A 14,635-nucleotide genomic window follows, 5' to 3' on the forward strand; every position below is an offset into this window, starting at 1 on the left:
GGGAATTAGGGGTTCCCCGAACCGCAGGGTTCAGGGAACCACTTACCCCCCGAATAACGAGGTTCGAGGAACCCTTAACCCCCTGAATCTCGTTGTTCGGGGGATTAGGGATTCCCCGAATCGCGAGGTTTAAACTGCTATGTTATTAATTTTTTAATTAATATTAAACGTAAATCATGTATTATCTTAATTTTTTAATTAATCCTAAATAATGTAACCTATGAGAATTTATTTTTAAAAAATATTAATAATTTGTGTGTTTTAGAAATATTAATAATTTACGTTATTTCATTTGCTGTAAACGGTTGAATAGCACCAAATGACTGCCGAAATGAAAAAAAAAATTATGTAAATAAAAAACATAAACAATTTGAAAACATTGTTTAAATAATAATTAAATGAAAGTTGAATAATGTCTGATACCTAATTGTTAGTAAATGGTTCAATAGCATCAAATGACTGTTAAAATGAACAAAAATTATGTAAATAAAAAATATAAATAATTTGAAACAATGAAATATCATAAATCGTTGGATTCGGGACTACTTGACTCCCCCGAACCAAAGGATTCGGGGCATCCTCGAGTTCCCGAATCCTTCGGTTCGGATACTCAAGGAGTCCCTGAATCCTTCAATTCGGGAGGTATCAAATCTCCCGAATCCAAGGATTCAGGGGATCCTTCTCTGGTTGACATTCCAAGTGTCTCAACACCTGGTTCTCGTTTGTTGATGATAAACAAAATTAGAAATACAACAAATTTTCAAATACCTCATGGATTTCATCATCTTATTTCTCGCCGGAATAAGAATAGTTATTATCTTCTTTGTAAAACTCTGTAAACATTTGTCTATAATAATCTTTCATGCTTAACTTGCCTATGACGAGCAGAAATGTATTTAGCAATCTTCGATGTTGAATAATAGTTATTGTGCAATGCTCGATATTGAATAATAATGGTTGCGCGGTGTGGGTGAGTAAAGGTGTTCAGGTGTGGTGAGCTATGGCGATGGTGGGTGAGAAAGTACGTGCACGCGCTTGAAAGAATAATGGTGGGTGGTTGAGTGTAAAGGATTTAAATAAAATATGAAATTTTATCTCAGGGTATTTTAGGAATATTAAAAGTGGATTGCGGAGAGCAAAACTTATGATTATAAATAGAATTTCCCATGTTTAAAACATACTGCATTCCCTCAGCAATTAAGAAAATATAATTTTTAATTTTTAAAATATAAAACATCAAAAATTAATATTTTAATTATTAAAAAATATTATTTTAAAATATTACCATAATTAAAAGTAAATAGAATAATTATTTACCATGATAACGTTTGTTAAAATGAGCAAGATAAGGGAGTATCGAGATAAAGTCCTGATGTTTTCTAGATCAAAATATGGAATAATTAAGATAAAACTGAAAAATATTTTAAATTTTTTATTAAACTGTTTATTAATTGTTTTAAAATACACTAGAAAACACAAGTGTTATTTTTTTTTTTACCTGTAAGAACAAAAATATGTTTATTTTGAAGAGAGAGAAATAAGCATATATGGAAAAATTAAGATAAGAAGTTACGTGACTTCTTTTCCAAGAATCACCAGATAAGTTTAACAAATATGTTAAAAAAAACAAAAACATTGATAATGCTTCCTATATTTGATCTTTTTCGATCCCTATCATGATTAACAAACACTACTTATATGTCAAATATCACCTCACATAAAAAAATCAAATTAGGGAGACACATCAAATTAAATTTATTACATAAGTATAACATTTCATCTCTCAACAATTAAAAAAATTTGACCTTTGTTCCTTATATGAAAAAAAAGATTAAATTTTATTTTAAAAAACTAAATTTCACTAAAAATCCGATAAATTTTATTAAAAAACCTAAAATATATTCAAAAATACCTAAAACTTTCATAAAAAACCTAAAATTAATAAAAAAAAAAGATCTAAAAATTTTGTAAAAAAAACCTACAAATATTCAAAAAATACTAAATTTCATAAAAATACCTAATTTTTTTAAAAAACCTACAAATAATTAAACAAATACTTAAATTTAAAAAATACCTAAAAGTTTCATAAAAACTACCTAAAAAATTCAAAAAGACACAAAATATTCGAAAAGGACCTACAAATTTTATAAAAATACCTAAATTTCATTTATTATTTTTCATTTTTAGGTATTTTTAATGAAATTTTTAGGCTTTTTATGAAATTTAGGTCTTTTTATGAATTTAAGTTTTTTTTTATTTTTTAGGTCTTATTTATTAAATTTTTAGATCTTTTTATGAAATTTATGTATTTTTAAAATATTTTTATGTCTTTTTTGAATATTTTTAAGTCTCTTCAGGTTTTTTAGGTTTTTTTTATTATTTTTAGATATTTTATAAAATTTTTAGGATTTTTCGTGAAATTTAGGTCTTTTTTGAATATTTTATGTATTTTTTATGAAAATTTTATGTTTTTTTAAAATATTTTTAGGTTTTTATTAAATTTAGATATTTTTTTATCAAATTTTATTTTATTTTTCATATTAGTGCCAAATGTCATGTTTGTATATTAAATATAATCTGTTGTGTCTCGCTAATTTTTTTTTTTATGTGAGTTAGCTTCTTATATAATACCAATAACAGTTTTATTTACTGTTAATCACAATGAGAAGTTAAAATAATAATTTTTAATAGTTAAGATAATAAATTTAAAATTTCAGGAGTTAAACGTTATATTTTTTAATTGTTAAGAGAGTTTCGTATATATTACGTTTAAAAAAAATTAAAAGACGAGAAATAAGTTGGTACAAAAAGTTAATTATTTAAGAAGCTTAAAGAGAAAATGGAAGAAAAATATTTTTTTAAAATGGGTGAGAAATTATTTCAAATTAATTTTTAAATTATTTCTCAACCATATAAAAAAACATATTTTTGTGAATTTTTTTGGATTGGATTGTTTTGAATTATTATATTCAACAAATTTATCGACCATACCTTTAAATTAGCGCATTAATATATTTAATTATATATTAATTAAATCTCATTAACGTCTTTAAATTTCACTTAAATAAGTGATCTTACCATAAAAAATCATACAAATACTAAGAAAATGTGCAATCTGCATTATAATATATTAACTAGAGGGAAATAACGCGTTTCACAAGAATACGGGTGCTAGATTTGCTATTTCAAAAACTTGAGGGGTGAAATTGAAAATAATGGGAAAACTTTCCTGCTTAAATGCATATTAAATTCAAAAAATCCGTGCCACAAATTATTTGATCATCTAGGGCTCGAGGGTTGATATTCACAATCGCATTCCATTTCCAGTTTTTAGAAATAACGATAGTCGAATCGAAGTGTCCTATATTAGGATTTTCAAACATTTGATATTAATATAATAAAATCGTTATGAATGTAGATCACAAAGTTAAAGATCAAGAAGATTCGTTTATGCATTTCATCGATTACGCGAAATCAATATCATCGTCTGATGAAGACAAGTCAAATAGGCTGGGATAGAGTTGGATTGCACATCAGACATGCACTGCTTATTCGAGCGAAGTCACCGAGGATAGGTTGGACATTTGACATTTGTGTGAAAAATAAATTAAACTCATGAATTACCAGATCATACCGACATATAGCTCGCCCTTTTATCATCCGACTTATATAAGAATTGTTATTGCTACTACTTGATAGTACTTCTATTTTATCCCAAAATAATAATAATAATATTTGAAATTACTATATAACTCTAATGAAACACTTTACTAAAATCAATATAACTCATGAATACTTGGCCAAAAAAAATAAAAATAAAATATATATAACTCGTAATAAACCGTGCTAGGTAGCAGGTAAAGTTATTCACACAACTAATAAATTGACTAACTTAGTCTTTTAAAAATGTTATTAATTATATACTTCACAATCCTATTAAAAATACTTCATCACGGTTGCAGTTACGGTTACATCTTCATATAACATTTAATAAGCATTCAACACAATATACAACAGACATGTGGCCATAAGTGTTGTTTTTATAAAATAGAATGTTTTATCAAGAATGGTAGGTTGCGTTATTTTTATTGTTTTCAGGTTATTTTTAGTCTTCAATTTTTTAGAATACTGAAAGTGCGTTCTCTTTATTATTTTTAAAAATAAAAAAAAAATTGTAAAGAAAACTCAAAATAACAAAAACTTGTTTTGAGTATTTTTCTCCAAAATAAACTTTAAACTCAAAATATATTTATTTATTCATATTTTATTATTGTAATGGAAAAAAATATTATAAAATTTATTAACTTTAAAATGTATATATTTTTTAATAATATATTAACATTAAATATTTATAATTTACTGAATAATCAAATTTATTGAATAAAATATTATTAAAAAAATATTTTCAAAATTTCAAAAAAACACGTTTTCTAATTTTTTGTTTTGAGAAATAATTTTTTAAAATGAGAAAGAAAACACATTTTTAATTTTCTAAAAATAAACTATCAAAATAGAAAATTAAAAATAAATTCAAAACTCAAAACTGAAAATTTAAAAGTAAAAGAACGTAGCCGTAGTTTCTATAAAATGGAATGTATTATTAATTATAAAATAAATATTCAACACAATAATATTAAAATATTTTTTAGACAAAAATACAGAATAGTCCTTTAAAAATATTTTAAAATTTTTATCAGATTGTTTGTTAAATTTTTTAAAATGTATTGGGAGACATAGGTGATTTTTTTATTTGTAAAGTCAAAGATAAATTTATTCAGAGGGAGGAAGAGATAAATTTATACTAACAATTTCAAATAAAAAATCACGTAATTTCTTTTCTAAATAATCGATTGCGTTTGAAGTTTTTGTCGAAATTTAGTTGTTATTCTTCTTGAAAAAAAAAATGAAAAGTAAATTTCGATATGGGAACTGAGTGACATTAGGCTTGTAATTTTTCTCATGGTGGTTTGTGTTACAGGTAATTGGTTTTGTTGATTTTGTGGTTAGGCCTGGAATGAGCCGCGGGGAGTTTTGGTGCTTCCAGTAAGCGGCAAGAGTAGATTAATTTTGATATTATTCGACAAGTTTAGAATTTACATTTTTAAATAGTCACATAAACACAATTAATAGTACTTTTGGTAACATTGGTTTTTAGAATCATCTTATGAATGCTGCTACTTGATAGTACTCCTATTCTATCCCAAAACAATAATAATAATAATAATATTTGAAATTACTATATAACTCTAACCAAACATTACAATATAACATTACTAAAATCAATATAACTCAAAATAATATATTAGGGGCGGATCCAGAAATCTATGTAGGAGAGGCTAATTTTTTTTTAAAATAAAATTACACATCACAAATTTTGGAGTGGGTTGAAATTTTTTTAACTGAAGTAAAATTTATTATTTTTTATATTAAAAATTATTTTTAATTGTGAGTTGTTCTGGGCTTCATGCATGGATTCGTCTCTGTATATATATATATATAATAAATAACTCGTAATAAATCCTGTTAGATAGTTATTTACACAACTAATAAATTGACAACTTAATCTTTTAAAAATGTTATTAATTATATACTTTACAGTCCTATTAAAAATATTTCATCACACTTACAGTTAAATTACGTGTTCATATAACATTTAATAAACATTCAACACAATATACAGCTGACATGTGCCCATGGTTGTAGTTTCCATAAAATAGAAAGCATTATTGAGACTCTCAAAGTATAGGTCAAGCGATTGAACAAGTAATATATCGATATCAGTCTAGTAGGTCATGAGTTCAATTATTATTCTGCGCACTAAGGTAAAATTTTACAGTTGTGATTTATCTCCTCTAGCATAATCAAGTGCTCAAGTATCAAGGACCGTGTAAAGACGGTCATCCTTGAATGCATTATCTAGAATCGTAGTTTCTATAAAATGGAAGGCATTATTAATTATAAAATAAATATTCAACACAATAAGATTAGAACATTTTTTGGATTAAAATATAGAATAATCATGATAGGGCTGGAAAGTATTTTAAAATTCTTATTAGATTGTTTGTTAAAAAATTTGGAATATATTGGGGGACGTATATGTGATTTTTTTTATCTGTAAAGTTCAAAATAAATTTATCTAGAGAAAGGGAAAGATAAATTTATATGAACAATTTCAGATAAAAACTCACGTGATTTCATTTTTAAAGATTCTTAGATAAATTTAATAAATATAATAAAAAATATTTAAATCACTTTTGCTTAAAATACTTTTCATATCTTACTTTTTTTTTAACAAATATCTTGGTTAGGTAATGTTTGTTAGGAAAAATATGAGTTGAAAAAAGTGGGATATGAAATTTCATTCAGATAAAAGTGTTTTTTATTATATTTATTAAATTTACCTGACAATTTATGAAAAAAAAGTTGCGTAATTTCTTATATGGGATTATTTAAATAAATTCATCTATCATATTTTAGATAAATTTATCTTAAATCTTACAGATAAGAAAAAATGACTCATATAACTCACATATAATGCATTTCAAAAATTTAACAAATTGTCTGATAAAAATTTTGAAATGCTTCACATTCTTATTTTGATCATTCTATATTTTTATTCGGAACACATTCTAATCTTATTTTGGTCATTTTAATAAAGACTACATAATGTAACATTTGTTAAAATGAGTAAGATAAGGTTATATCAAGATAAAATTAGAATATTTTTCGGACCAAAGATATAGAATGATCAAAATAAACTTGGGAAACATTTCAAGATTTTTATCAAACTGTTTGTTAAATTTTTTGAAATACACTAGAGAATATATACGCCATTTTTTATTATCTGTAAGGTCTAATATATGCTTATCTAGAGAGAAAAAAAGATATATATATATATATATTTGAAAAATGTCAAATAAAAAGTTATCTAATATTGTTAGTTGTTACAAAAATAATGCCAAGTTCTCTGTTTCAATGTAAATTTGCAACCATTATTGTTTAGATAGGGCTACGTTATTTTATATATGTAGCAGAATGAGTATATAAACCCTTGATTAATTTACTTGATATGCATATACTTTTTGAAATATTGTGTATATTTGAAATGTATTCAATTCACACTTAAAAACAATAACGACAATAAATTTCTAGTCATAAGAACAATTATTAATGAATTTTGTTATTTTGTATGAAAAATGTCGTTGGCAAGTCACACTACCCGACTAAATGAGTGTTGAGTAAACGGATTGGAGTTGGTCAAAATGGAAAGAAGAGAGGTTGCCAGGATTGACAATCGAAAGTGAGCAACAGCAAGAAGCTGTCTAAGGTAGACTTTGCCAGTATTGGTCCAAGGTTTTATATGTAAATCAAATTTATTATGGCAGGCCAGTTGAACCCATCAATTGCATTTACAGCCTAACTAAGCTTTCATATTAGGAGAAGGATGCAGCAGCAGCAGCAGCACCCATGAATCCATGATTGACGACTAGGCCCATTCATTGAGAGTTGGAACCCTGATGTGCCATGTTGTGTTGTGTGCGTTAAAAGCATTCTTATTTCAGTCCAACACTATAAATTTTGAAAGAGATGGAGTGATTGCACTTCTTGAAATCCTCATTTTTGTTATGTTCGGCTTCTCATGTTGTGGCAATGAATCGCCTGGGCCTGGCACGCCCCGCCCAAACCATATGCTCAAAACTTGTGTTAAAATGTCTGTATCATTGGCGGCACCAAGCAGAAGCTATATTTATATGTCATACAAGACTCTTCAGGTAAATAAACCAAAGGCAATAATTACACAAAAGAAGCCAGCTATAACTAAGTGCAGATAAACAAACGAGACTATATTGGAATAATCACACCAACTAGTGTAGATGTGCTGTTATCAAAGGTCTAAATTAATATTCTTGACTTTGGCTTTAGGGGCAGATTTCAGGACGTGGACTTGTTGATCGAGTTGAGGTTGCTCAGCGAGGCGATTGGCTTGACATAGACCCCGATGGATCTCAGAATATCAAACTTGGTAGTGCCGTGAAATCCACCAAATTGCCGGTGGTTGCCCATTTGTAAATCAAAATACTCGTCATTCTCGTTCGCCTCTCCAAACGGTCCATGATTGCCTAGGTTGGTACCGAACTCAATGGAAGTCAATATCCTATAGCCAGAACTATCATAGCCATAAGTTCCCTTCAGTGATGTTAGAAACTCGTTTGGATATTGGAGCATAACCTGGTTTTGTTCATCAGAAACAAGTACACAGTTCAGAAATGATAGGGAGTTACCAAGTTAATAATTAAGATAGGAAAAGCTAATTCATGGAAGTTCTTTTTATGATATAACAAATTCTCTGTCTCCACCAACAAAGCCACATACCCTGAAAGACAGATTTACAATTACCAAGACAAAAAAGATAAATCTACATATTACTAACAATGTTTTTTATTCTAATTCAACGCCTCATCGTATATATCATATGGGTCTTTTTCTAAAAATGCTCACTATGAACGGTCAATATTCGGGTCAAATAAATATCAAATTTATTTCAATGCTATGACCTTATACGTTAAATACTATTGATACGGTTGTAATCACGAAATTATATTTATGTGGCATGCGAGCATGACCCACAAACAACCTTAAATTACACCCATACAGCCATCTTGGAGGCCATACCATCACGCAAAGCCCTGTCCATATGGCACTATCCAAAGGGACGAGGGAAAGGCAATGGCCCAAAAAAGCAAGGGAGTATTCACCATCTCAAACAAAAAACTCATCCCCACAAGAGTTTTGGCAATTCAACATCTACGTCAAAAGAAATAGATGACCATGCAGAGACCAAGGACTCCCAGGAGGACTCTGTCATTGTGAGTTCATAAACATTGGCCCAGTAATTAATTATCATCATCGCATACATTCATATTCTCCTCTCTCTATTGATATTATTTTTCTTCTTTTTTATTACCTTTGTCATCAGTCTACATTATTCTCTCAAGACTCCCCTTAACTTGAGCGCCAAAGAGTCCTCCCAAGTTAGCCCTAGGGCGATTGTCAATTGTGATCCCAGGTGCCAATAGAGGAGGATCATAGGGATTGAATCTTGAACGTGAAAAGGCCTCACCATTGGTCCAAGCCAGTAATCATTTATTATTGGTTATATTTTACATCATCAAGTCAAGCATAATAAATTTATAATAGTCTTATTGAAGTACAGACTGTCAGAAACATGATCTATACTTTTACAGGACAATTAAATGGATAGCAAGTAAATTATGTTGGAAATAACCAAACGAATACAAGTATTCGTGCTGTCAAGCAAAATGAACATGAAGAAAACGAAATAAAACAGAATCAGGATAAACAATTCCTAATGGAACTGAAAATTTAATTAGTAAGTAAGATGCAAAAGGCTTCATTGGATTTCGAAAAGATGTCTTCCTAACAGGAGTTCTACAACAAGCTGGCTATGTCTATGAGGCATCTTGCTGGAAAGAAAAAATTATTTCAAGATTAACCACACTGTTTGCTAATAAAGATAGAGAAAATTTAATTGATAAAAAGGTTTCGGCAGTCATTAGTGCAAAGTTTGGGACACTCACTGTGATGAATTTGTTTCCGAGATAGCTACCATCAGGGCGCTCAGACAAAACTAGGCTTCCATTCTCAGCATAAAGAAATTGTAAGAATTTTATCGCATAATCATCATACGAAATGAAAATCTCTACAAGCTCTGTTCTCCCCTTGTGATCCCATGCTTCTCCACTTGTGGAACTTACGGTAGGAAGCTTGATCATGATCTTTCACCCTCCAAAAACTTCTGTAAACTCTGTTTAAACCGAGAGAAAGAGAGAGAGAGAGAGGGGGGGGGGGGGGGGGGGGAAAGAAAGCAGCGGTGACATATTTAGGTTGAGGATTACTGGTAAAGAGTAACTGTTGAGGTAATCTTATAAATATACGAGCAATTTAACAGAAAAAAAAATCAATTGCAATCAGAATTTATACAAATGACATAACCAATTTGGTTACTTCACAAAGCTAACCATTCTTTCCTCGTGAAAATGCACAAGATTTCTTTCGGAAACATTCATTTGTGTTCGCGGAATCCATAGATTCACAACATTTTTTAGCCACCATACCCAGTAAGAAACACAATCCATATAATCCCAATTCTAGAACTCCAGCCACCTCTCTCCATATAACGCATTATATCTCATTTCATGTTTAACGATTCTCGCCGAGTTTTTCGGCCACTAAACAGATGCATTAAAGATTGAACCAATAAAAAAACAAAAGCAGGAGTGCTTCAAACCTCACTTGCAGTCTGAAATGACAGAACAACTGTGCGTACGCATTAACATTTATATATGTGCGTGTATCTTTACATCAAAGCAGAGGAAATAAAAATGGAGAGAAACATATTGTTGCCTAGAAATCAAGGAAAAGGAAACAACCCATTAACTGCACCTCAAGATAAGAGTTATGGTTATGGTTCGTAAGAAAATAATAAAGGGGAAGTGGATGAGTACCTTGTTCCGAGAATTGGAGAATTTTTGAGAGAGATGAGGAGATCGGAAGCAAGAAATGGTGGCCTCTTAATAGAATGGAGAGACTTTGGAGTCAAAAAGGTCAATGCTGTGGTCTTCGCCTTTACGTCGCTCTTAAGCAATTGATGATTGATGAATCTCTCGCTCCCCAAGTGGCTTAAAGGCGTCTGGAACCTTAATGGTAAAGAAAGCATTGCACTGTTTTCTCCAAGGCCATGTTTGGGAATTTTGAACGAGGGAAATAAGGTTTATAAAATAAATATTTAATACATACAGCATTTCTTCAACAATTAAAAAATATAATATTTATTTTTTAAATATAAAACATCAAAATTTAATATTTTAATTATTCAAAATTATTATAATGATTCAAAACAAACAAAAATATTATTTATTATACGTAACATACTACTCTATATATAAAAAAAAATATTAAATTAGCGAAACACATTAAATTTTATTTATTATATAAGTATAACATTTAGTCTCTCAATAATTAACAAATTAATTTTTTGTCCTTGATATAAAAAAAGACTAAATTTCATTAAAAATCTATAAATTTTATTAAAAAACCTAAAATATATTAAAAAATTCCTAATTTTTTTTTATAAAAAATCTAAAATTAATAAAAAAAGATCTTAAAATTTCTTAAAAAAATACTAAATTTCATAAAAATACCTGAAAATTTCATTAAAAACCTAAAAATAATTAAACAAATACTTAAATTTAATAAAAATACCTAAAATTTTCATAAAAATACCTAAAAATTTCAAAAAGACTTAAATTTCATAAAAGACCTAAACTATTCAAAAAGGACCTAAAATTTTTATAAAATACCTAAATTTCATAAAAGTCCTAAAAATAATAAAAAAACCTAAATTTCATTTATTATGTTTTATTTTTAGGTCTTTTTAATGAAATTTTTAGGCCTTTTTATGAAATTTAGGTATTTTTTAAAATATTTTAGGTCTTTTATGAAATTTAAGTTTTTTATTTTTATTTTTTAGGTCTTATTTATTAAAATTGTAGATCTTTTATGAAATTTATGTATTTTAAAAATATTTTTATGTCTTTTTTAATATTTTTAAGTCTCTTGAGGTTTTTTTAAATTATTTTTAGATATTTTTATAATTTTTTAGGGTTTTTTGTGAAATTTATGTATTTTAAAATATTTTTATGTCTTTTTATGGAAATTTTAGGTTTTTTAAAAATAATTTTAGCTTTTTATTAAATTTTTATTTTTATGAAATGAATTTTTTATGTTTTTTTTTATTAAATTTGTATATTTTTATCAATTTATATATATTTTTATATTAGAGACCGAGATATCAAATTTTTTAATTATTGATAGTTCAAATGTTATATTTATATATTAAAAATAATCTATTGTGTCTAGTTGACATGATTTTTTTTTATGTGTGTTAATCTTATGTAATATCAATAATGACTTTGTTTACTTTTAGTCACAATAAAAAATTAAAATAATAATTTTTAATAATTAAGATAGCATATCTTAAAGTTTATATTTTGGAGATCAAATATCATATTTTTTAATTATTAAGAAGATTTCTGTTATATGTATTTCCCGCATCTCCCCGCATGGGCCAGACTCGGTCCGATAGACCGGCCCAATCACCCAAGGCCGAGAAGGCCCGGACGACCTCGTCAAGGAAGGTCCAGCCTCCATCAAAGACCCGGAACTCGTAAAGCGAGCGTATGGCGAGCTCCCGGTAATCCCCCAACGAGCTCGGAGCAATCGACTAACGAGCTCCTGAAATATCCTCCAGATCGCTGGGCCATCCAGGTCGCTCGCCTAAAATCTCCAGCTCGCATGAGCGGCAAAGCTGCTGAGAAGTCAGAGGTAGGGTCCGATCACTTTATCTGTAACAGCCCATGCCCCTCGTAATGAGGATCCCACTCCCGGTCTTGCGAAGGCGGTAAGAACTATTTGTCCCCCATTATACAAACACTGTATTTTTATATATTATCTAGATTGTAAAAGTCCCTCAAGAAAAATGGAAATAAAGGGGGCCATGAGGGGCAAAGAGGAGGGACACAGAAAAAAGAATAATCAGATACCGCCACTCTGGGAGAATGATCAGAGGGCGGCCGTGGACTAGGCATCGTTCTGGCCGAACCACGTAAAAGATTCTGGTGTACACGCTTGGAACTTTGGGGGAGGGGGGGGTTTTCTTCCTTCCTTCTCGGTATTTTTTTGGATTGACTCACCGCGGCCCAAAACGAATCACGGTCGGCCGAAATCAAACGTCGACATTTTGGCGCTAGAGGAAGGGGCCGCTCTGATCAATAGCCATGGCTAGAGGAAGGAATACTAGAAGTTCCGAGGCGGCGGTCGACCCGCCTGAAAATCACCACGACCGACCACGAGACTTACCACCAAATGGAGGACCCATTGCCCCGACAGCCGATACTCCTTTGCCGCCGCCCGCCGGAGACGCTCCCGGCATACCACCACGGATCCCTGTCCAGCCTACTGTCCAAATCACCGGGACAGGGACGATCCGGGACTGGCAACAGCGCCAGGAAGCATTGGAGAATACGGTAATGCAACTCGCTGACGCGGTCAGAATTCTGGCCCAAGCTCAAGCACGGGCTGTCCGCGACCCACCGGCGTCGCCTCGCAGGGTCCGCCAACCGCGGGAGGAGAGACACCCACCCGCGGAAGAAGATATCGGGGATAACTACCCGTCCCCAATTCACCGCTCCCCAGTCCGAGAAAGAAGCAGGCGATCGCAAGCCCAGCAATCAGTAGGACCGGACTCAACTGTGGAAGAGCTGTATCAGAGGGTGCGACAGCTGGAGGAACGACAAGGAGTCCGCAGCCAGAATAATGGCCGTGGGGATAGGACGCCGTTCGCCAGAGAAATTGAGCTCGAACCCCTGCCCCGGAGGTTTAAGGTCCCGAGCATGCCGCAATATAATGGGGACAGCGACCCCTATGATTACCTGGATGCGTACAACGTGCAAATGGATCTACAGACAACCAGCTCGCTGGCTAAATGTCGCGCCTTCCCAGCAATCTTAGGAGACATCCCCCGAGCTTGGTTCAGAAGCCTTCCGCCTCGTAGCATCAACAGCTGGGAGGAGTGCCAACAGAGGTTCCTTAACCAATACAGGGCTCTAAGGAGGCAGCTCGCGCCACCTTGCCACCTCGCCACCGTATTCCAGAAAGCAAACGAACCATTAAGGGATTACATCGCCAGGTTCAGGCGCGAGGTGAGCAACGTCGAGGATCCCTCGGATGAAAGTATCCTAACGGCGATCTCCGCCGGCCTCCGAAAAGACGGAAAGCTCTACGAGAGCATCTACCGAACCCCGGTCAAAGACCTGGGGGAATTCTATGAACGAGCTTCCAAGGAAATCCGATGGGAAGACGCCTTCGGGACGAAGAAGCCCGTCGGGTCGAGAGAAGAAGTTGGGGGCTCCAGCCAGAGTAAGAAAAGGCACAACGGAGACGCCGGAAGAGAAGCTCGGGGGGAGCGCTCGAGCAATGAAGTGTTCAAGCGAGCTCGGAAGGCAGAGGGAGATGAGCGACCTCATAGATCACAGCGCTTTGACAGCTACTGTGCCCTGTCAGACCCCCAAGAAAGGATCTTCGCCATCGAAAGGAACAAAGAGGAATTCGGGAAGCCCAACCCGTTAAGAACCCCAAACAAATTCCGAAACAAAGAAAAATTTTGCGCATACCACAACGAGGCGGGTCACAACACCTCGGAATGCTGGGCCCTAAGGGACGCCATCGAAGATCTGATAAGAAGAGGTCGCTTGAAAGATTACGTGGTGCGGCCGACTAATCAACCAAGCCAGCCGCCGGTACAGCAGCAGCCTCCCACCGACGACGACCAAGCACCGGCTGTACGAACCATCTACACGATCCATGGCGGGCCCCACCTCGCTGGTTCCTCCCACAAATCCCGCGACAAATACATACGAGAGGCCAACCATGTCTTGCTAGCGAGATCGGGCGAACAGCCGGTTCCCGCGAAGCGGCCTAGGGGTAACCCAATCCCGGAGAAGATGTTTTTCTCGGAAGAAGACGCCAGAGACGTCCATTGGCCGCACAACGACGC

General features: G+C 32.4%; 1 protein-coding gene across 2 annotated transcripts; it reads right to left on the reverse strand.

The window, feature by feature from the left end:
• Positions 1–7,775: 7,775 nt before the first annotated feature.
• LOC127811800 (inactive protein RESTRICTED TEV MOVEMENT 1-like) lies at positions 7,776–10,675 on the reverse strand. 2 transcript variants are annotated; one of them, XM_052351977.1, is made up of 3 exons: positions 10,527–10,675; positions 9,600–9,826; positions 7,776–8,229 (listed from the first exon to the last, which is right to left on the reverse strand). In XM_052351977.1, the coding sequence occupies exons 2-3, from the start codon at positions 9,792–9,794 to the stop codon at positions 7,933–7,935; spliced, it is 492 nt and encodes a 163-aa protein (XP_052207937.1). In that variant the 5' UTR covers positions 9,795–9,826; positions 10,527–10,675; the 3' UTR covers positions 7,776–7,932. The 2 variants fall into 2 exon arrangements, with proteins under 2 accessions (XP_052207937.1, XP_052207938.1); XM_052351978.1 differs by lacking the exon at positions 10,527–10,675 and adding an exon at positions 10,310–10,503.
• Positions 10,676–14,635: the final 3,960 nt, after the last annotated feature.

The sequence above is a fragment of the Diospyros lotus genome, chromosome 10 (assembly GCF_014633365.1).
Source record: "Diospyros lotus cultivar Yz01 chromosome 10, ASM1463336v1, whole genome shotgun sequence".
Taxonomy (NCBI): domain Eukaryota; kingdom Viridiplantae; phylum Streptophyta; class Magnoliopsida; order Ericales; family Ebenaceae; genus Diospyros; species Diospyros lotus.